This window comes from Protopterus annectens, chromosome 14.part0 (assembly GCF_019279795.1).
Source record: "Protopterus annectens isolate FY-2018-M chromosome 14.part0, PAN1.0, whole genome shotgun sequence".
Classification (NCBI taxonomy): Eukaryota; Metazoa; Chordata; order Ceratodontiformes; family Protopteridae; genus Protopterus; species Protopterus annectens.
Window position 1 is genome coordinate 830061081 of NC_056748.1, and position 23020 is coordinate 830084100.

Sequence of the window (23020 nt, forward strand, 5' to 3'; positions counted from 1 at the left end):
TCAACTCAGTACTTTCAGTCCTACCCCTCACATCTCCCCCCTATAATTAATGTGTATGACATCCAAAACTTTGAAACAGAATAGATGTGTGGAATCATTGGACAATACATGCTTAGGGGGGTTATAGTTTAGTAACTAAGATTTTTAATATATTGTATGTTTAGGACATGGTTAGTGGCCCTGTGCCTTTAATAGTTTATTTATTGAACCGTTTTGGTGCTCTTTTTAGTTTATTAAGGGCATACAAGGTTTGGGTCTGTGGTCTGAAGAAGCCTATTCAGGAGAAAGCGCTTACTGTGTGCTGTGTACAATTGCGACAATAAATCAAAGTTTTATATATCTGTGGAGTAGCGGCTTTGTCTGCCAATCTGTGTTTAACTTACTGCCTTGTTGCTGCTGTGTGTCGCTACTGTACCTCATATGACATTTTATGTCCTGTTTATGGTTGTGGCGAGGTTTAGCTCACTAGAGTGAGTGGCTCACAGTGACTTGGATTTCTTTAGGTGGAGCATGTCCATCAATTCTGAGTTGGAAATGGTTTTGTAAGTCAGGCAGAGATCACCTCTGAGTAAGCGATATGCCACTGAGTACAGCCAGCGTTTTTCTAGTCGGGCTGCATAGGACATATGTTTGAGGCCAGTAATCCTCTTGGTGAGGTACTTTTGTGGTCTTTCCAGCTGTTGGAAGTGTCTTGTGAGGTACATCCCAAATGGGGCATTGTACTCTATGATGGGTCTGATGAGTGACAAGTAGAGGGGCATTATAACTTCTTTATTTCTAGATGCGAACCCTTTAGTAATTAGATGGGCTACATAGAAGGATTTCCTAACTACTTTGGCAATATGATTGTCAAAGGAGAGATTACTATCTACCTGGGTCCCTAGATCTCTTATTACCTCTTCTGTATTAAGGGGGCTGCCACCTATGTGGTAATTCATGGGTGTTTTGTTTTTCCCAAATGGGATGAATATGCATTTTTTGGCATTTAACTTGAGACCATGACTTTGACACCAGGTGTCCATCTCAGTAAGGCCCTTTTGGAGAAGGTCCGTGCCAGCCAGAGAGTCAATTATGGCTCCCAGTTTGCAGTCATCAATGACCTTGGTTAGCCATAGTCCTCCTGTGTTTGCCTGTACTTCTGAGAAGTATATGCTAAACAGTAGGGGTCCCAGTACCGAGCCTTGTGGGACACCACTTGTGACTGGTTTAGAGTCGGACCTGGAGCCCGATATTCTTACCGTGTGAGTTCTGTCTGTAAGCCAGTTGGCATGCCCATCTCGTGACGTAGGGGTTTATGTTCTGGCTGGTGAGTTATTCTATAATTCCCGAGTGGGGAATGGAGTCAAAAGCCTTGGTGAGGTAAAGGTAGGCTGTGTGAACCACCTTCACCTCATCTATGGCCTTGATGACTGTTTTGAAGAAGTCAACCAGGTTTAGTAGGCATGATCTGCTCTTAACAAAGCCAAACTGGGTCAGGTCAAGGCTTATGGGGCGATAGTTACCAGGGTCAGTTGTGGCTCCTCCTTTGTGGAGCAGAATAACCATTGCTGTGTGCCATTCTAAGGGCACGTAGCCTGTGGAGAGGCTGAGGCTGAACAGTGTTGTTAGGTGGGGTGGTTAGTTTGTTCTATAGTTCGTGCAAGACGCAGCCTGGGACACCATCTGGCCCCATTGACGCTGTGCTTTTGGCTTTTGAAAGGGCTGTTTTCACCTGTGCATCTGTGATTTCTGGGACACTACACTTTATTGTTGTGGGCCTTTTTGCGGGTGAGAGGGGGGTGAAGTTTGCACTGAATCTATCTGCCAGGATGTTGGCAATATCAGTAGGTTCAGTATATTTTGTGCTATTTTGCACTAGCTCATAGTATATCTGCGAGTCGCCACTTAGATTCTTGACATAGCTAAAGAAGGCTCTGTGCTTATCTTTTGAATCCTTGGCTATTTTTCTTTCAAAGTTAGCCTTGGATGATTTTATGAGGCACCTTAGTTTCTTACTGATACTGATCAGGGATGTCTTTCCTTCTTGGGATTTGCTTTTTTTCTGAACTAGTTTCCTCCTTTTATTGTATAGCCTGTTTATGGCAGGGGTCCACCAGACTGTTTTCCTTCTCTTAGGGGAGTGAGTCTTGGTTTTGCTAGGGATGGCACAATCCATGCATCCTTGTAGGTGCTCATAGAGTGCATTTGTACAGGTTCCTGCATCTTGGACACTGTTATCCTTTAGCTTTTTGGTTCACAAAGAAGGCTTCTGTTGAATTTCAGTTGATTAACTATTTGTCTTTCCCAGAAGGGAGTTCAGACAATGATTTTTATCTCCAATGAGGATTCAGGGGTCAGGTATGCCTCATTGGATGATGCTCTGGTGATGATTAGATGGTTTACAGGTCCATGGTTAGCAAAGGTTGATATTGAATCTGTGTTCTCCTCGCTGCCCTTCTGGGAAGAGGAATGGCCTTTGTCAGGCATGACTGTGGACAATAAGTTTTATTTTGACAAGGCTGTGACCTTGGTTTGTTTGGTGGCCTGTGCCACGTTTGTGCATTTTAGCGCTGAGCTTCATTGGATCTGGCAACAAATGGTGGGCACTTAGGTTGTTCATTATTTGGACAAATGTCTGTTAGTCGGTTAAGGGTTTGCAGGGGTGGTGAAAGGTATACAGGCATTCCTTGCCATGTGCAAAAAGGTGGGTGTTCCATTGGCAATGCAGAAGTTAGAAAGCCCTGCCAAGCCATTGTGTTTTTTGGGTTTTTGCAGTGGATGTTGGTTGGGGGGTTATTTTGCCTTCTGGTTGAGAAGATAGAGCAACTGGCAGGGATATTGTGTGGGTGATGGAGAGGGAGAAGATGTGGATTAGGGATGTCATGGAGCTTTTGGGGCTCTTGAACTTTGCATGCTGAACAATTAGTCCAGGTTTTACCTTTTGCAGGTCAGTGTCATTCTTGTTAAAAGGGGGGAGAAGCAAATGTCATTGGATAAGGGCTTGCAAGCTTGTCCAAGTGGATTTAGAATTGTGATTGTCTTTGTTGGACTATTTCAATGGCATTTCATTTTGGCAGGAGGGCTGGGTCAATCAGGAAGAACTGAAGTTTTTTACAGATGCTGGAGGGGGAACAGGGATAGTGGAGTTTTTTAATGAGGAATGGTTTGTAGCTCATTGGCCAGATGATTAGGAGGATGAGTGAAGAAGGGTATGGCCTTCTTGGAATTGATGCCTATTTAGGTGCCTTTGATGGTATGGCAAGACCAATTCCATGGTAAGAAGGTGGTTTTTAACTCTGACAATATTGCAGTGGTGTAGGTGTTAAAGTCAAAAAGAACCAAATCCAGGTTATTTGTGTTAGCTTGAAGAAAACTGGTTTTGCAAAGTCTGTTGATAAAGTTTTCTTTTACAGATGTACACTTGGTTTCTAGGATTGTGATTGCTTACAGCCTGTCTCACCTTCAGTTTCACAAGTTTTGGCAGTTGGTCTCAGAGGTGCAAGGTGAACCTGTTGTGTTGCTGGAAGAGGTGTGGCAGATTGGGCTGAAGTGATGGGATTGCTGATTCAGAAATTCTGACTGGATTCGAAAAGGAAGGTGTATATTTGGGTGTTATCTGTATTTGATGAATTTGTGTTGCAGTTGCCTGAGGAGGAGAGAATTTGCTTGGTAAAGTTGTTGCTACAGTACTTAGCTCAGGCTTGGATTAAGGGGTGGGCAGTTCAGTCAGTTAAGGTGGACCTGGCTGCTATTAGCATATGTATGCAGCTAGCAGAATTACAGGATTTGACAAAGTCATGGGCAATAGCTCAGATGTTGAAAGGATGGGGTAGGACTACTGCTAGGAAGGTCAATAGGCATTGGCCAATGAGAAGACAAGCTCTTAGAACTTTGCTGACAGGCTTGCAGTTATTGAAAGGGAATTTGGTGGATTATACATTGTCATACCATTCAAATCTATAGATTTTTGTAGAATGTCCAGATTTTTGCCTCATATGGTTCTTTTTTTCATAACACTGTGGTTTTCTGGCAAATTACTGGCAAATCATTGAAGACTGAAGTTAAAATATAATGACAGACATCTGACTTCATACACTTCAGAGAATTCACGGTAATACAAAACCTCATATTATATCAACTTTCTATATTTGTAAGAGCAATATTTAAAAAGTGTCACTATTTTTGGGCCTTTGTCCCACTTTTATTAATGGCATTGTCCGGATTTCTTGCTTCTAATAGGTTGACAGGTATGTACATTATGGGTTACCTTTGTCATTGTGGATGTACAGTGGAGCATTCAGGGTGAATGTGTTACTGGGAATCACTGATGTGGCAGGCTGTGGTTATATTTCCTTTGTCAGTGGAAATATGGTTGCATTGATTGTAAACAGATCAATTGGGTATAGGTGTGCAGAATGTGTTGCAGATGTCTAGAGACTAGTCCATTTGTCCAGTTTCATGAGCCAGAAGGTTGCAGTTGTTACACAGTGGGAGTCCGCAGAATTTGGTCTTTCAGTCGCAGGGTGGTAGGGTGATAACAGACAATCAGGTCTTGGGTGTGAAACTGTAGGCTTTTCAATGTTTAGGCTTTTGGGGAGAGAGGTTTTCTACCCATTCTTTTTGCAGTGGAAGGGCATCAGATTTGGTGAGAAAAGGTAGGTCATTGTTGGAGGCATTACTAGGGTGGGGCATTGGTCATCAGGAGTCTTTTTGACTTATATTATATAAATAGACTTATTTGATTGTTCTATTTAAAGTTTTTTTTTTGTTTGTTTTTTCATTCCTATGTTTTGGGCTGCAAAGTGGGTCATGATTAGGCCAGATGAAAGCTAGCTGGGGTTGAGGAGCTACAGGTGGAGACCTTTTTAGCATGCTGTCAGAGGCCTCAGGTAGCATCTTCTCGAGGATAGGTTCACAGACATATGCATTTGGATTGGGATCCCACATATTTTAGTGGTCCACTTAGCAAGTAATGATTTAGGGGACTTGACAAGTCTAAGTAGAAGGTTTCCCAACATGAGTATTGTGTGGTCAGAAGTTGTACCATGTTTGGTTTGGAGTTTTATGGGTATTGATAATGTACAGCGCTTTGTTAACCTTAGACTTTTGAAGCACTTGAATGACTTGGGTACTGGTACTATCAATCAAAGGAACTTTTGAAGATAGGAAACCAGTGTGGTTTAGGAAGGAGGGAGTACGCTTCAGTGAGTTGGACATGGATTTCTTCAGTGTACACCTGTCATTGTTTTTGGAAAATTTGGTGAAAGGGTTCTAGTAATTTGAGGGGGAACTGCCTGTGTCAGGCTGGTGGGCAGAGAAGAGGGGCTGGCATGACCCACTTCTGTTACCTGTCGTTGTGTTTCGGATCTTACAAGGTATTCTTTTGGATATTGAAGTAAGCAGTGTCACACTGCTTCTGGTATGACGTCGGAGTAAGTGAGTGGTTGGGGTAAAACTGCTTACTTTATGGTGGGACGGAGGTGAGCAAGTGACACTGCCTACTGTGATTTCTTGGGAGGGAAGGGGATCCAGACAAATGTGGTTTGGAAACAAACTAATTTATCCAGAAACACCTGTGAGATTTGGGGTGGGGGAAGGGAGTGGAGGAGATGTGGGTGGACAGAGGAATTAAGAGTAAAGTGGTGGAATGGTCAAAGGTGTTGTGGTGAGACAGCCAAGGAAGTGCAAAGCTTAAGGAGAAGGGTGTTTAGACAGGAAGTGAGGTAATGGTAAGGTGGAATTAATTCAGTTTTGTTTAGGAGCTGTGGGGTGGGAAGATCAGTTTTACGCATGAACTTGCTGCCCATCCTCCCTGCCCCCTTTTTTGTGTCAGATGGCATGTTGCACATTTTTCCATACATGAATAGGTTGGTAGGCAGAGAAGAGAGGCTGGCATGTCCATCTTCTAATATTATGTTTTTGATCTTACAAGGTGTTTGATTGAGCATTGAAGTAAGAGGGGTGTCATGCTGCTTCTGGTGTGAAGTCACAGTAAGTGAATAGTTGGGGGTAACCCTTTATGGTGGAATGAAGGTGAGCAGGAGATGCTGCCTATTGTTAATTTGTTACACTGAATTTATGTATTATGTTTTGATTAATAATGTTGTGATTAATAAATGTTGTTTAATAAGTTGTCTTATGCCATGATGGTGTAGTGTGGTTTCGTGGGGGGAAGGAGATCTGGAAAAAATGCATAAAAAATTAATTTGCATCACAAAAAAATATTAAAAGGCACCTCAGAACTAGAGTAGAATGTGATCCATAAGATGCTCCATTTAAAATGTCTTGTACAATATACCTCATACTGTATGCACTTCAAACTTTGACGAGTAACATAATCTGTTGAAGGCATTAGAAACATTAATATAGTTGATAAATCAGTAAATGGAATATACGTGATGCATAAAATATTTTGTAGTTAGGATTATTTTGTTCTTCACTCATGGTTTTGCTGCTCATAACAGAACTGATTGTCCCCATGTGTGACAGAGAGACATTTGATATACACAAACACGCACACACACATATGTATATATGATAGATATGTTTGTACGTGTGTGTGTGTGTGTGTGTGTGTGTGTGTGTGTGTGTATAGTATGTAAATTGTTACATAATGCCCCCATTGACCACTATGGGGGTGTTCAAAGTTAAAGTGTTGGGGTATTATGGGAATAATGAGATCCCACACAACTAATCAGAGAGAGAGAAAGAACATGACAGATACTGATTTCCCTTCGAGGGGAGAAAAAGGCAAGGTCAAGGAGACTTGTGCCTGAGCTGGAGAGTCACACAGGCTGAGACCTGAATAACAATGAAATAGAGAGTAAGGAAAAAGGCAACTGAACACCCTTGCACATAGCCTTGCAAACGCGCTTAGAGTATGCTTTATGTTGAGTGACTCAGATGGTCATAAAAAACTGAACTGCAATGCTGAAAGTTTGATTTTTATTTTACTTAGAAGAGTGATGCACTATGGTTCATCGCTGAATTTGGAGAACTGAGTATGTTTTAATGATATCTCTAAATGCTCAAAGTAAAGCTGGTTGTTTTAATTTATAAATGTTGCCTCAGTGTGTCCTATGAAACTCACACATCATATCCCATGTGTGCCATAGAAGCATATGTATGTGTGTATACATATGTGTATGCATTTTTGAAGTGTGGAGGTTTCCCTCATTAAGAGAACTGGGCCAGAAAAGCTAGAAACATTATGGTAAATGTGATCAAAACCAAGTGTGGGTTTTTACTGAACTAGCAATTCTTTAAAACGTTAGATCTGGTACAGAATGAAAGCAAAATTTAATTTCTAATGCCAGCAATCTCCATAAGAATATATGGAAAGTACTCTTGAGTTGTATTGAGTCTAGAAAGGTGCAATTAGTCTGTGTGTTGTAGTGAGGTGAGGGAACAACCTTCCCAGAAAAAGCACTGACCACTAACTCAGTTGTATATTCTAAATAAATGTGATTACACAAAGTGGGGTTTGCTTTGTTTGAGCCATGTCCACTATACTCCAAGTGAAAATGCAGGTGTTAATTGTTGCTTTTTAAATAGTGCTAGACAATGCTGGACAACATCAATAGGCTTTTGTTTGCCACACCCAAAGCAAAGAGCCAGAAGCAGAAGCTAGACTTTGAGGGTAAAGTAAGTGAAATAATTCTTAAACAACTTTAATTAAATAAACAAATTTAATAATTCCATGAAAATCTGTAGTAGAATGACAAGTACTGTGTGTTAACATTGATATGAAACTGCTTAAGGTTATTTAAAGAAGCATAGTGAATATATGTGTGTGAATGAGAGGGAGGATAGAGGAATGGTGAGGATGCAAGGAGTAGAGGTGACGAAGGTGGATGAGTTTAAATACTTGGGATCAATAGTTCAGAGTAATGGTGAGTGTGGAAGAGAGGTGAAGAAGAGAGTATAGGCAGGATGGAGTGGGTGGAGAAGAGTGTCAGGAGTGATTTGTGACAGACGAGTGCCAGTAAGAGTGAAAGGGAAAGTCTTCAAGAGATTAGTGAGACCACCTATGTTATATGGGTTGGAGACAGTGGCATTGACAAAAAGCCAGGAGTTAGCGCTGGATGTGGCAGAGTTAAAGATGTTAAGATTTGCACTGGATGTGATGAGGGTGGACAGGATTAGGAATAAGTATGTTAGAGGGTCAGCCCAGGTTGGAAGGTTTGGAGACAAAGCCAGAGAGACAAGATTATGTTGGTTTGGACATGTGCTGAGGAGGGATGCTGAATATTGGGAAAAAGATGCTAAGGATGAAGCTACCAGGTAACAGGAAAAGAGGAAGGCCTAAGATAAGGTTTATGGATGTGGTGAGAGAGGACATGCAGGTGGTTGGTGTCTCAGAGCAAGATGCAGAGGACAGGAAGAAATGGAAACAGATGATCCACTGTGGTGACCCCTAATGGGAATAGCTGAAAGAAGATGATGATGATGAAAGAAGCATAGTGAATTGCTAAAAAGTTGCTTATCAAGAATGCATAATTAATTGCTGAACAGTTGCTTACTAAGGCTGTACAGAGAGACTATACTAAGCTACTGAGTAAATATTTTACGGAAATGGTCTTGCAAGCATGTAGAATGTGCTTAAGAATCCTGGTGAAAGAAATTATTGAAGTTGGTAGGAAGTTATTTCAGTAATGTTGAATTGTCAAACTGCAAAATGTAACATACTGCAACTTAAATATACCATTAAAATTTATTAAATGGAAAACATTGCAATTTCAATTTATTTGTGGCTTGGGGACAACTTTCAGAAAATTTAACAAATGTTGGAAAGTGAAACAATAAATGATGTATTGGAAATTATTCATTAACAACACAACGTATGTGTTTGCTAACAGTTTTGATGTGAAAATGTATACTTTCTTTCTAAGAAAGTAAGTTAAAAAATTCTGCAGTATGTAGCCTGGAAAACATTGCCACAACTACATGTGAATTAGAAAGAGGGAATGCAAGCAAATGGGAGCCTTTTCAAAGAACAAAAACTGCAAAGTTGATAGCATTATAGAGTTGTAGAGTGGAATCTTAAGCTGTTGAAGGCAGTGCAATTCAGAATATGGTGTATTGCAATAATGAAGAAAGCGTTGCTCATATGAACCTGACATTCTTGCATTTTTGAAGTGTTCTCTGTGTACAGAAAGTGAAAAATTGCTGTCTACTTTTGCTTTCTGAAGAGAACTGCATATTACTGTGAAATACACTGTTTGGTAAAAACTGCTAAAAGCTCAGTATCCATAAGCCAGATTTTTGGGGAAGCAAAGGTAAACTGAAGGAAATTTTTGAGTGTAGAAAGCAGTTCATGCTTTGTACAACACTGAATCCTATTAAGTATCATATGGAGAACAGTAGGCAAGAACCATAACTAAAAGACACATCTTTCTGAGTTGTGACCTGGTAATCCTAAGGAAAGATTACATCTAAAAGAAAATTTGTCCTGTACTCATATGGAAACATGATCTGTTTTACCAAAAAGTCTGGTAGCATATCACGAAACTAAATTAGCATTATGGCAGTGCTCATAAAATTTAAACCATTTGACAGGGGGAGGGGAGTGGCATTCATTATTATGCATTGCAAGGAAGATAATTATGTGCAAAACTAATGAAGCTGATTGCCAGTTGCCTGTATTGAATAAGGAAAAGCAAAGCAGTAATAATCAAAACAATAAATGTGCTGCTGTCATGATGAACAGATGTTAAGCCTTCTTGAAATGCAACAGTCTGGGTTCACATAAGAAAGTGGTGTTGGGTAACCAAGTCTGATCACAATTGGTGCTATATAGTACAGCAGAATGGGAATGGGAATGCTTTGCATCAGAATATCTCTGATAAGTAGGATCAAATGGATATTTTCTAGTCCAATGTTGCAATTGTTCAAGGAGAACCCATATTTGAGAGAGAGGGCTCTATCTATAAAGATTCTAAGAGAGCTGTAATGAAAGATGCTCAAGGGCAGAACTTGGGTCTTAAGTTACAGACAGTTGTTAATGAACTTGTAAAAAACTAGTAGAAAGCAGTGAAAATCAATGCAGAGAAAATACATGTTCAAAAAAAAAAACTAACCAAGACCAAGAAAAGGTAAGCAAGGCACACATTCATTGCTGTGTAGCTCTGCAAGATGAATTTATAGCATTATCTGAGAATGTAGTAATGCTGAGGCAGCTGGGGTGTTGTCATTAAGGAAAGAGAGAAAATGCAGTATAGGAACAGATGGTTTCTAAAATGGAAGAAAATAAATGAATAAGAGTTTTGCACAGTTGTTAGCTGACATTGACTAGCAGAAGAAATGGTAAAATAAGTGTACAAAAGACTGTCTTAATGTTTTATACAAGTTGGAGAACTGAAACATAATAGTAAACCTAAAAGTGGTAATCAAGATAAACAGCACATCGAAAAGATGCTGGTGGAGAGTAGTGCAATTGCATTGAAAAAAGAAAAAGAACAAAGTGGCCTGGTGTTAGAGCTTGAAAAATTAAAGAAAGTTCCAAATCAACATTGTGTGTTTACAAAGTGAGAAGGCAAAATTGTGGCAAAAGCTACAAAATGTTAATAATGCACAGTCTGCTCTAAAAGTGTGAGCTGAAAATTGCTGCTGGTACAACTCCAACATATTGAAAAGAAAGTCAAAAACTGTACATAAACTTGTGCTAATAATAGTGACATGGCATGGATTGTACACCAAAAAATCTGAATATATAAATAAAAGTAAACAGCCCTGATAAATGTGGAACTCAGAAAAGCAAATAATGAAAAACACAGAGATGCAATAACAGTGACTTGAGTCCATTTAAGCAGCACATTCACAAGCTGGAACAAAATACCAGAAGGCTGAAAGTCTTGTTAATATGCTGTAATCAGAAAAGAGAAAGTTGCTTTCCAAAATTAACAAATGGCATGAATGCTAAACTCAAGCTAATCAGTAACTGTAAAAAAATGGAGGCTGAAAATAAGTCCAAAAAGAAATCAATGGTGTCTGTAAACCATTGTTTCAAATGCTAAGCTGATACAAGAAAGTCATTCTAGTTTAGCAAACCAGCAAAAGAAAAATAATTCTCTAAAGCAGAAGGAAGGCACTCATAGTAACTCTCTAAAGCTGGAAGGTGTGACATTTTTGCAGAACAGCAGTGACATTCAGCCTGAAAACTATAAATACAGTTGAACAGAACTATACTGAACATTACTAAAGGATACATACTAGCATGCCTGGTTAGACCGCAGAACAAATAGTTGAAAAATTCAAGTCTAATTGGGAGTGTGCAGAGTCTCCCTGATGTACTTTATGTTGAATATAATCATGTGATAGACTCAACAAATGTCTAATGTACAATAAACCTCAGTAACTGAGCCAGAATTAGTGCCAATAGGAAAACATAGAGTGAGGTTAAGCAATGGAAACTAGCTATACATTAAAATATAAGCCCACTTACACAAAATATGTTAAAACAAATAGCACTTTTACATCATAGGGTATCTCAGTACAAATGTGATTAGCTGTTTCAGAACCCTATGACATGGGAGATGATAGTGTGGATGGTACTCATATTGAGCAAGAACTATACAGCAGGAAGAGTCTTGGGTCTCCAATGGAATAGATGATGACGTAGTAAAATCCATTTAATAGAGTTATCGTGCTGCAAGCAGCCAAGATCTGTCACTGAATTCACGTCATGTTATGGAAGACCTAATTAACACTAGAGCAAAAACAAAACCAGTTTTACCGATCATAACAAGTGTTGACCAAATTAATAAAACTGAGAGAGGAGTCACAGAAGCACAAGAATGGGTTTGTATTGATCATTTCTGCTTGAGCAGAGGAACCAGGCAGGGTGTCCTCTTTCCCCTTTGCTATTTGCATTATATTTAGAACCACTGGCAAAGAAAATAAGGGACTCAGAAATTCAAGGATATAATTGGTATGGTAGTCAAGAAAAGCTGGCTATGTTTGCAGATGATATTATTTTATACATGACAAAACCAGAAAGAGACATTACAGTGCTGTGGAATGTTTTGAGACCATTTCAAATCTTTTCTGGATACTACATTAATGAAGCTAAAACAAAGGCAATAGTGGTAAATTATGTACCCACATATGTGGTTCAGCAATATCTGTATTTATGGGGACATGGGACATGATAAAATGAAGTATTTAGGAATATAGATTAAAAATGATTCTGGTGTGGCAGCTAAGGATAAGTTGGAGGAGAATAAACAAAAGTTAATACAAAAACTGAGAAAATGGAAGCTTTGTTACATGGATATGGATAGTAAGAAACAAGCAGTCAAAATGTTTTTAGTCTCTTTAGTCTTATACACAGGTAAGGCATATATTTATCAACCAGAGGAGAAGTTTTGGATAGCAATAAGGAGCTGAAGGACTTTATCTGGGAGGGGAAGATAGCAAAAGTCAAGTGGGATAAGCTGATTACCTGATTAGAACGGGTATTTCAGAGCTATACCGTTAAGGCTTCTGTACATAGCACAAGCAAAAAACTATAATTCAAAGTGGAAAGGGATGATGTTGAAAGAGGGGGGAAGCTCAAGAAACAAGGAGAGACTGGGAATTTGGATGCAGGCCTTTAAGGAGAATAACAATAATCATACAGAATATTATATCCATAAAATAACAGAAAGTATTCTAAGAACTAAGCCAACATGGGAATGACAAAACAAGATTCTGCCAATAGGGATGACTGCAATTAGGGATATAGACAACAGGCAAGAGTGGTCTGGAATTTATTGGAGAAAACTGGCAAAGGAATCAGTGCACTGGGAGCAAATAACTAGAGAGGGAAAGGTAATAGAATGGGAAGAGGCCAATAATTTATTTGGATTGCAGGTTAGAGATTGCCTTCCCTGTCGAGGGCTGATATCAGAGTATAGCCAAAGAGAAAGAAATAGGGGGATCCTAAATGAAAGACCAGCATTGGTGGACTTTATAGTAGAATATAGAACAGAAGCTGCCATTAAAAAAGGAATAATTAGTAGAACATATAAAATAGTGCATGTTAACTATAAAAATCAATCAGAGGAGGTTATAAACGGTTGGGAAGAAAGATTGCATAAGCAATTCACAAAGAAACAATGGGAGGTTATATGTAGGAGGACATATGTATGTCTCCCAAATATGTAACAAAATCTAGATGATTTAGGATTTTTGCTTAGAAATGTTTACATAAATACTTTTATACCTCAAGTGGACTCTAGAGAATTTTTCCTCGGGTAAACAGCAAATGTCGGATGTATGAAAGGGAAGAAAAAGGTACTTGGGAACATATTTTCTGGGAGTGTGGTGGGTTGTTGGACTTTAAGGATTCCCTGTGGGATGCACTGTTGGAGATGCTGATTGGGTGGATTGGTGTAATGAGAGGGATGATTTTTCTGAGCTATGATACAGAATCAGAATTGCCTGGACGTGGTAAGGCCTTGCTGTGTCTGATTATGGCTGCTGCCAAAAAAGCAATTGCTAGAAAATGGAAATCATAATCTAAATCAACTATATTAGAAGTAGTGAATATAGTAACAGAAATAAAACAACTGGAACTGAGATCTTTAGAAAAAGGTAGGAGCAAACTACATAGGAAAAATAGGAATTGTGGAACAATACATACAGGAGAGGAATGAGGTTTAAAAGAAGGCAGGACTTAAATGAGCTATGTAATGTGTGAATGAAAATGATTGGAGAGATTATAATGATGTATAATGTTTGCAACTGGGAGATTGTCAGTATTGTTTGTGATGTAAAATGCTTGCAACTAGGATTCTGTCGGTGTGGTTTGTTTTCATTTTTATAGTTGTATAATTGCTTATGTCATAAGTGACAGTTTAATAAAGCTGTTTCTTGTTTAAAAAAAGGGGCATGAGTTGAATAATTTATGTAATGTTGCTTAGGTTATATGATATATGGCAATATATGTGAAGAATAATGATTGTAAATGTTAATTTGTTAATACAGATTGATTACCTTTGTATAAATGTAAATTTGCCTATGTCACAAGTGCTAATTCAATAAAGGTGTGTTTAAAAGAAAATTGGTTTGTATGAGATGACTGTGGAACATTGACTGTTGACAGAGTGAACACTTGGCCAGGAACTATCACAACAAGAATGCAATGCAGAAAGAAGGATACCCTTCTGCTGTTGAAAGTATGGTCCAACTTGAGGATGGATATGGTTGCCCAATGCTGCTCAACCCCACAGGTCTGAGGTAGAAGGGGTGTCATTTGGTGTAGTGCTCCCTAGCAACTACAGCTGCACTAGATGAAGATGATGGGATAATTCTAACCAATTTAGGCGTTTTATTGCCCTACAGTGGTGGGTTCCGAAAGGGGAATTTGCTGAAAATGTAGCAACAATGTTTTAACATTGTTCACATTTTTATTTTTGTCATTCCTGAGGGTTAGTAAGGATAGGAGCACCATAAAGAAGTTTGGGGAGGACATAAGTAGTGGCAAGTGGAGTTTTAGTTGCATTGGTAAGAAAGTTTTTGGCTGTATAAAACATTCCAATTTTTTTGATGGGATTTTCTTATGCAATGTTGTATATGCAGGTCGAATTTAAGATAATGATCCACTATTGTCCCTGATATGTGTGTGTGTGTGTGTGTGTGTGTGTGTGTGTGTGTGTGTGTGTGTGTGTATATATATATATATATATATATATATATATATATATATATATATACACACATACACATATATATATATATATATATATATATATATATATATATATATATATATATATGTATAGATATATATATATATATACGTATACACACACACACACACACACACATATGTATATATATTCCTATATGTGTATATACATACACACACACACATATATATATATGTATGTATGTATGTATATATATATATATATATATATATATATATATATATATATATATATATATATATATATATATATATATATATCTCCCCCTATGGGTGTACGACAATTGCCTTAATAACATAAATATTGACAGCAAAACTACTGATGCAAAAATACCTAATGTTCAAAATATGGACAGTCAAAAATACCTAAACACAAAATATTGACAAAATTGTAGTTACACCAGGGAAGGATATATGCCCTTTCCCCACTGTTGTGCAACCTCAGAGTTGGTATATATAATTAGCAGGGGGTTGATGGATGCAGGGTGATTACCCTCCCTGGAAAAACATTCAGTCGTGATGTGGTTTTATCTATATTCTGAACATTAAGTATTTTTGTGTCAGTATTTTTGTTGTTAATATTTATGTTATTCTGGCAAAATTGACTGCCTTTCAGCTGGAATGTTTTGTCAGTCTAGGCTGCTGCTAATACGCTTTGAATGTGTACTTAAGGTCCTTGATGATAAGTGTTAGCGCTTTTTTTTTCTGATGCAGTATAACATTTAGTTTTACTCCATATTAGTGGTATCAATCTCAAGCAGCTCAAGCTCCAGGTGACGATGAATCCACTGAGCCAACTGTCAGACCAATAGATAATGACCAGAAGAAGTCACATTCGGGTAAGCACATACACTCATACACAGAACTCATATTCGCATATGCTTACATGCAGTAGTCCTACTCTCATTCACATACAACATGTGTGTGCACACACATACATAGTCTCATTCATACATACACCCATGCACAGCATCTGTGTTGCACTACATCTTTTTCTGTTGCAGCACTTCAGTATCATATTACTCCATTTGCATGTGAATATGTTACAACTTTTATTTATAAAACTCTCCATGTGTGTTATTTTTGTAGATTGTCATGTAACTCAGTAAGATGCATAACTAACTTCTTTTCTTGCATTTTATTGCACAAGAATAAACAGCCAACCCTGAATAAATTCAGCTGCTGATGTCTGCCATCTTTCTTTTAAAGTTAAAGTTAGTCTCTTCCTCTTTATACACTCCTGAGAGTGAGCTATGACTATGTAAGTCTCAGGTTAAAAATTCCACGTTGGTGTATTTTTTCCAGCATTTTACAGTTAAAGATGACACTTGCTTTGGCCCCAAAGTGCAGAAGGATAAAGCCTTGACTGAACCTCAGATGACTCATGTTTGACTAGCAATGAAGGGCCAGGCAGCTGAGAATGGGACTGAGTGACTAATCTGACACTTGATTGAGAGGCTGCACGTGTGTTAAAGTGTGCACGCATCTTTTGAAGCTGCTACAGCAGAGCTTACAAGGCTGCTACAAGAACAGAGATAAACAGTCCACAGGCTGTATAAACTAGCCTGTCCTAACAACTGACTGTCCACACAACAAGGGCATGAATGGACCTGCAGGCCCTACCCCAATGAAGGAAAACATGATTCAGTAGGACTGGATGCAATAAAGGGGGCCACTAGGCCAATCTTGCAGAGCCCAAGAAAAATGTCTTATCAAAATTATCAGCAGGCTGGAACGATACAGTCTCATTATCATTCATGTGCCTTATTACTCGCCATTCACCTCTGCAGCCACTTGTAAACTGCTACTTCCTGTAGCTCAGACCTAGACGTTCAGAGAAAACAAAGTGGTCTAATTAAGTCCAACAAGGCCAACTATAAGGTCCGGATAGCCCACAGGCAAAGGACAATCACTAGGACTTCTGCAGCTATGTTCAAAACCTTAAAGGCAACACACAGCAGTGTGCTGAACTGCTGGTGAGAAGTACCACCTTTGATGATCACAGTGACCTAGCAAAATCTATTGGCTGATAAATTCAGCTCAAACTCCCCAAAACTCCTACAGGTGAAATCCCTCCCAACATACTTCCCCCAACTATTAGCAGTGACCAGGTGCTGGAACACTTACTAACTAGGTCAAGAGCACTGCCTCTATGCATCCTGACAGTATTTCAGGTTGCATCCTAAACATTCTAGAGCATAATCTGTCAGGACCAATTGAGGCACTCTTCAACTATGGTCTCAAAACAGGCCACTTTGAAAGGAAATGGAAAACCACAACAGTCATTCCCCTCCACAAGGGTGGGCTATCAACTGACTCAGGGAACTACAGAGTCATCAGTCTAACAAGCCTAATATGCAAAGCCATGGAATGAATTTTCATGGATGTAATCAACAAGGACACTGGCAAACCTGAGATGAACTGAATCCAAGGTACCAATAGTCACTATAACCAAAACGAAAAAAGTACCCAGGAAAGGTGAAAAAACAGCAATCCTCAGCTTTGATGCCAAAATTTAATGTGAACAAATGTGTTGATTTTGATCACATTAAAATTTTGGCATCAAAGCTGTGGATTGCTGTTTTTTCACCTTTCCTGGGTACCTTTTTTCATTTTGGTTATAAGGACATTGGCAACCTACAGACACTGGGCCTATTCCAGTTTGGCTTTGTTATGGTAAGGTTGTGCCTTCTTAACCTGGTAGACTTCTTTGAGAGAGACACCAGACAATGGGCAGTGCATGCTGTGTATCTTATCTAGCCAAGGCATTCAGTAAAGTACCCCACTCAGGCACTCTTGACAAGCTGTCTGAGCTAGGCATAAATGCCTACTTAACTCGCTTATTTGCCGACTGGCTCCCAGACAGGACCCGGCTAATTTTCAATGCTTCTGGCCTTCTAAGTTCACAGATGACTGAAAAGTAGGAAGTATTATAGATTTCCCCCATACACCAACATCTTGCAGGAGTTTAACTCAGACAATTGACTGGTGCCTAAGCCATGACCTAGAACTCCGTGCCAAAACATACATTATAATGCCCTTTGGGAAACTGTCAACCCATGTTTATTACTCAGTTGATAAAACACTCCTAAGATTTGAGCCAGTAGTAAGGGATCTGAGAATATATGTAGACAAAATTCTGGCCTTTCACCAACATGTAGCTAAGATAGTAAGAAAATCATTCTATGTCCTCCAGCTTATACGTAAGAGTATGATATCCAGGTCCCAGAAGGTTATAGTACCACTCTACTTTGCATTATCAGACCTATCATTTAGAACAATGTCCCTTTTGGTATGTAGCTAAACAGACACTTGCAACAGGTGAAACTCCCACACAGATTTCTCATCAGGAAAATTCAGAATACCCTGTCCTACACTGATTACCTAAAGGCTGCATCTCTGTATTCAGTTTCTAACAGGCTGCTGAGAGGGAATCTCTCCCAGACTTACAGGGCTTCCTCAAACCTAGCCCTAATGGATCTGTTACACGTGTGCAAAACATACAGCACCAGAAACTCTAGATCCAGAGATCTGAACTTCACTTGTGACATAAATAGAGCATGCTGGCGACACAAATGTATGTCTCAAAGAATCCCAGCACTATGGAATTGGCTCTCCATCAGTGTAAAACAGAGTTCATCTGTGACCCTATTCAAATGAAACCTTGACAACTGGATGGGAAATCATAAATTTACCCCTGGTCTGCCCCGTATGTTCCTTATGGACAGAGGTCATCATAAGAAAATAATTATCTTAACTAACACTCCCCCTTACAAATTCCTTAGTTACCTCCCTACTAACATGCCCCCCATGTAGACACCCATGATATTCAGGGTCTGAATGAGTTTGGGGTGCACTGCTAGGCTTGTAAGGGCTCTAGTGGTCATTAGCCTAGTAACAACTCATGAGAATCTAAGTATTTGTGTTATCAGTCTGCTTTGGGCTTTAGAACAGCTTTGTTTCAATGGCTCTAAATCAGACCAATGAGAGAGAAATGCTGTTACATGCAATCTGAGCCAAAATGACAAGCATTTCTTAACACTGATTATAAATGGGGCATTCTTTTTACCATAAGTGGGCCACATCTTGCCCATATGCCAAGAGTCTGAGATCCGTGATGTGTATCAACATACAATGGTATCATTATGAAAGTTTCTGAGTGGCAAAAAACAGAATAGTTGCTGGTGTGAAGAGGTATGCAGTTAATTCACACTACAGAAAAGCATGAGAATTTAGAACTACCAAAGGCATGGCATGCTAGTATATATGCATGATTGACAGATAGAACCACCAGTATCAAATCAGAGAGGTAACAGAAAGTAGTAGTGGGTGAAGTACTGACTAATATTCTAGAATGTATTAAGCAATTCGATTGCTAGGTTTACAAATGCAAGAACCGTTTACAGCCAGCAGCTTTAACTTATTGAGGACATTTGGGGCAAATGTAAATACTTAAGAAGTACTATGGAAAGGATGTCCATTAAGAGGATGTAGTTACTTACAGGTCTAGATCAGTGGAGTAGCCTGAGGTAATCCATATTAAACTTCTTAAAATCATTTTTGTGGCAGGACCTTTTACAAGTTTAATAGAGTCGGACTAACGGGGTATGCTACAGCAAGCAAGCAAGATACAGAGTATTGGTCATGGGTACGGCATCAGCTTTAGGTGTAATAGTCACCATTAAGCCTTGTCACAGCAGTCCTAATCTCCAACTTCCTATTTCCTATATACAAATCACTATCACATGTAAAACTGATAATATTAGAACTCTACCACATACATAGTGACATTGAACTCCAGTCCTGACCATCTTTCTCACATCACTTCTTCTGATCTTAAAAATTAGATTAATAGCCTTGTGTAAACTGAGTAATTGCTACTTCTCTGGAAATAAGACTATAAAAACCTTGAGACACTTTAAAATTCCATAGACTATGCATATAACCCCCCCCACACACACGCACACACACACACATACAAATTAACTGATAACTCATGCAATGCAGTAAAAGATTTTGTAGTCTGTAGTTGTATAGTTTATTCTTAATTTCTATAATTTGTTTGATACATATTGTACGCACTCTGTCCAGTATAGCAATACACACACACAGATAAAGACAAAATGAGGAACAGGGATGATCAAGTCTTTTGAAAATTCTGGTTCTGTATTTGACAAACAGAGGTTTAGACTGTAGATGAAAAGCCAGTTATACAACTGGACACAGCACTCTTTTGGCCCTCCTCCCTATCCCAAACAAAAGTATATCTGTCGTAGGTTGACTAGTTAGCCAAGCAATGATGCAATAATTCCAGCTAGAAGCACCAACAGAGTTTGCAGCTTAAAGCTATGGAATACATACATTGATTTCTAATAAGTTGTTAATTGTATATCCAGCATTTTCATAATATATTTGCCTAATTCTGTCTAGAACAGTTACTTCATTTTATTTACTTATCTGTGTTGTACAGCTCATTTTTTATATATATTTTTATATTTGTTTTCTTCTGTGGAGCATGGATAGTGGCTGAAAAGAGTCACTAGACCAGCCCACCTACCCAGTCAACAAATATTAAAAAATAAATAAAGAAGTAAATAAAATGTCTCACTTGTATTCACACATCTGAAGTCAGAGGAGAATCAGCATTTCCATTTGTCTGAAATTCAGACTATTGATACCACCTGACCATGCCTTATATTTTTGGTCTGTTCTTCATAAAATTTATGGTTGTTCGGCAAATCATTGAGGATTGGAGTCACTAAATGACATCCATTTGAATTTCAGACTTTATATCCTTCAGAAAATGCACCCTAACACAAATCCTGTCATTCTGGCTAATTTTTAAGTTTATAGAGCAGTATTTAAAATCTGTCCCTATTTTTGGGCCTTTCTTCCCCATTTTTTAGGCTTTGTCCAGAGTGTTTAACTAAGAGGTTAAGAGGTATGTATCTGATAAATTCTGACTCCATTCAATGTTTTATTTTTTGGAACACAGCCAACTAAGCGGTTGCCTTTACCTCTATTTTCTGCACTATAATGCCAGTCGTTATGGAGGACATGTCAGGGTTAAGGGTGAAGAAGTACTATCTTATGTTACTCAGTAATACCAACATGCATAACAAATGCAAGCTACAGTCACAGCCACACCTTTTCCAAGCAATGGCATATGCATTTGCCACATTTGAAGTGCACCAGTAACCAGATAATATCGCAGTGCAGTATCACTTGGAAAGCCTAGTTGTCGTTACTTGTATTTGTTTCTCCATGTTGGTATTGCTGCATACCATTTGTAAGGCATACTTCACTTTGACTCCTGAACGGACATGTACACTATGACAGTGAGTGTATACTAGTAGACATGCTCACAGTATATAGATGCTTGGAAGTCTAATCTTGAGAAGTCAGTTTGTTGTGTTCGTATAAGTCTTCAGTCCTCTCACATATGCCGATCCTGATTTTAGTTTTCGTATTTCATAATTATTAGTTTAATACTAAAAAGAGTTAGTTTTATTTTATATAATTTGATTTTCTTTAAAAAGTTAAAAGAAAATGCATTTTTATATAGCAAAGTACAATATTTTGGCTCCATAATTGCTAAATAAAAATAATCTGTGGCAAAAAAATGCAAATTAATTTGCACTTTTAAAAATTAAGTCTCTAGGATATGTGCTCTGAGTGTTACAGGGTGCATCATGGGAAAGGGCTCAATTTATCTCATGGTGCATAATTTATGTTCAGCAAAAGTGTGTCTTTATAGATGTCTTTTACAGTTACATTTTTTTTTTTTTTACAAATTGTATTATTGTCTGAAAGGAAAAAAAAATATGTTCCTAAAATGTTGCATGTGTTTTTTTTATCCTATTTAGGTGTGCAAATATGATTATGTTGAAGTTCGTAGTGGATTATCATCTGACTCGAAGCTTCATGGGAAATTTTGTGGCTCAACAAAGCCTGAAGTTATAACATCACAGTCCAACAACATAAGGGTAGAGTTCAAATCTGACAATACTGTGTCGAAGAAAGGATTCAAAGCTCATTTCTTCTCTGGTATATTTATTTTCATGTAGAATAGACAAAGTTCATTCTTAATTTTATTTTTTTTTATTTTAGAAGAATACGTGCTTTATGTTCTTTGTTTTGCATTTTCATTGCATGAGATCATTGTACCTCTATCAGTTTGCAGTTCAGGTATTTGCAATAGCATGATATACTTACCTTTTCTTTTTACTACATGAGTATTGTTTTGAAAAGAGTAGCTCTTGCTAGACAAACATAAACTTCTACACAGAGAAATAAGCATATCACCAGAAATGGCTGTAGTCCCAGAGCCAGTTTCAGAAGAACTTGTTTATTTCAAGCAGAATTGTATGGTATGAAATGATCTCACTATGTGGTTTGCCATATGCATATATATTATGGAAGATTAAGGCATCTGAAATTATCATTCTATAAAAAAAAATCAGTTTATTTTATATAAACAAAATTAAATGCAGGTTTTTCCAAAGAAAAATAAACTCTTGTGGATTAACTAAAAAGCACAGCAAGTACATTTAACTTGTTCTTATATAGCTTGGAAACAGTTTCTTTTGTTAAGTCTATCTGTATTCCTCTGTCAGAAACTATTTTCATTTACTCCTTCCAGGTCTTCCTTCACTGTGGTTGATTGTTTCTCCTAGAGCCACTTCTCTGGACTTCAAGTCAAATTCCACAAGGAGCAGTGTCTCTCTCTCTCTCTCTGGCTGTGCTTGTTCCAGCACTATTTTTGTTATCTAGCTCATTGAACAAATCTGGTCTCACTAATACAGCCAGGTATCTTTTTATTCTTAAAGAAATGAGTATAACTCAACATATCATATAGCAAAACCACTCTCTTTACATTAGACGATGTATCACACTACTATAGACGTTATTTATTTGCAAAGGTTGCGAGCGTGGCCTAATGGTTAAGTTGTTTACCTTATAGACACAAGGTGCAGGGTTTGATTCTCACATGGGGTAATTGGCTAGGCTTAAAATGGCCCACAAGGGCAGTTAGCCTAGTAGTAACCTAAGAACTTTCTATACTATTGCTATAGACATTATTTATACTTTTTATACATTTGAGTCACTTGTTTGCTTCCAAAAGCTGAGAGCCACCATACTGTGCTACAGTTACCACCCAACATAAAACCATCCATTTTGTGCATGCTGGATGGGCTATATGCTTGAAACAATCCATCTGCTTTGTGTTGGGTTGAGCCAGGCCTTTGAATGCCTATAGTCCTTTTAATGCACTTAAGATTGCTTACTTTCTCCCAACTTTCTATTAGTTTCTTTAGCCTATGCACTGGCTGTCATCTTTTATAATGC

At 38.3% G+C, this 23020-nt stretch overlaps 1 protein-coding gene across 1 annotated transcript in view; it reads left to right on the plus strand.

Moving 5' to 3' along the window:
- The window catches only part of TLL2 (tolloid like 2), a 2712623-nt gene that overhangs the window by 2540735 nt on the left and 148868 nt on the right, over positions 1 to 23020 (plus strand). The window contains exon 16 of the mRNA XM_044056577.1: positions 21538 to 21718. Within this exon, the coding sequence (XP_043912512.1) occupies positions 21538 to 21718 (181 nt within the window). The remainder of the gene's footprint in view (positions 1 to 21537; positions 21719 to 23020) is intronic.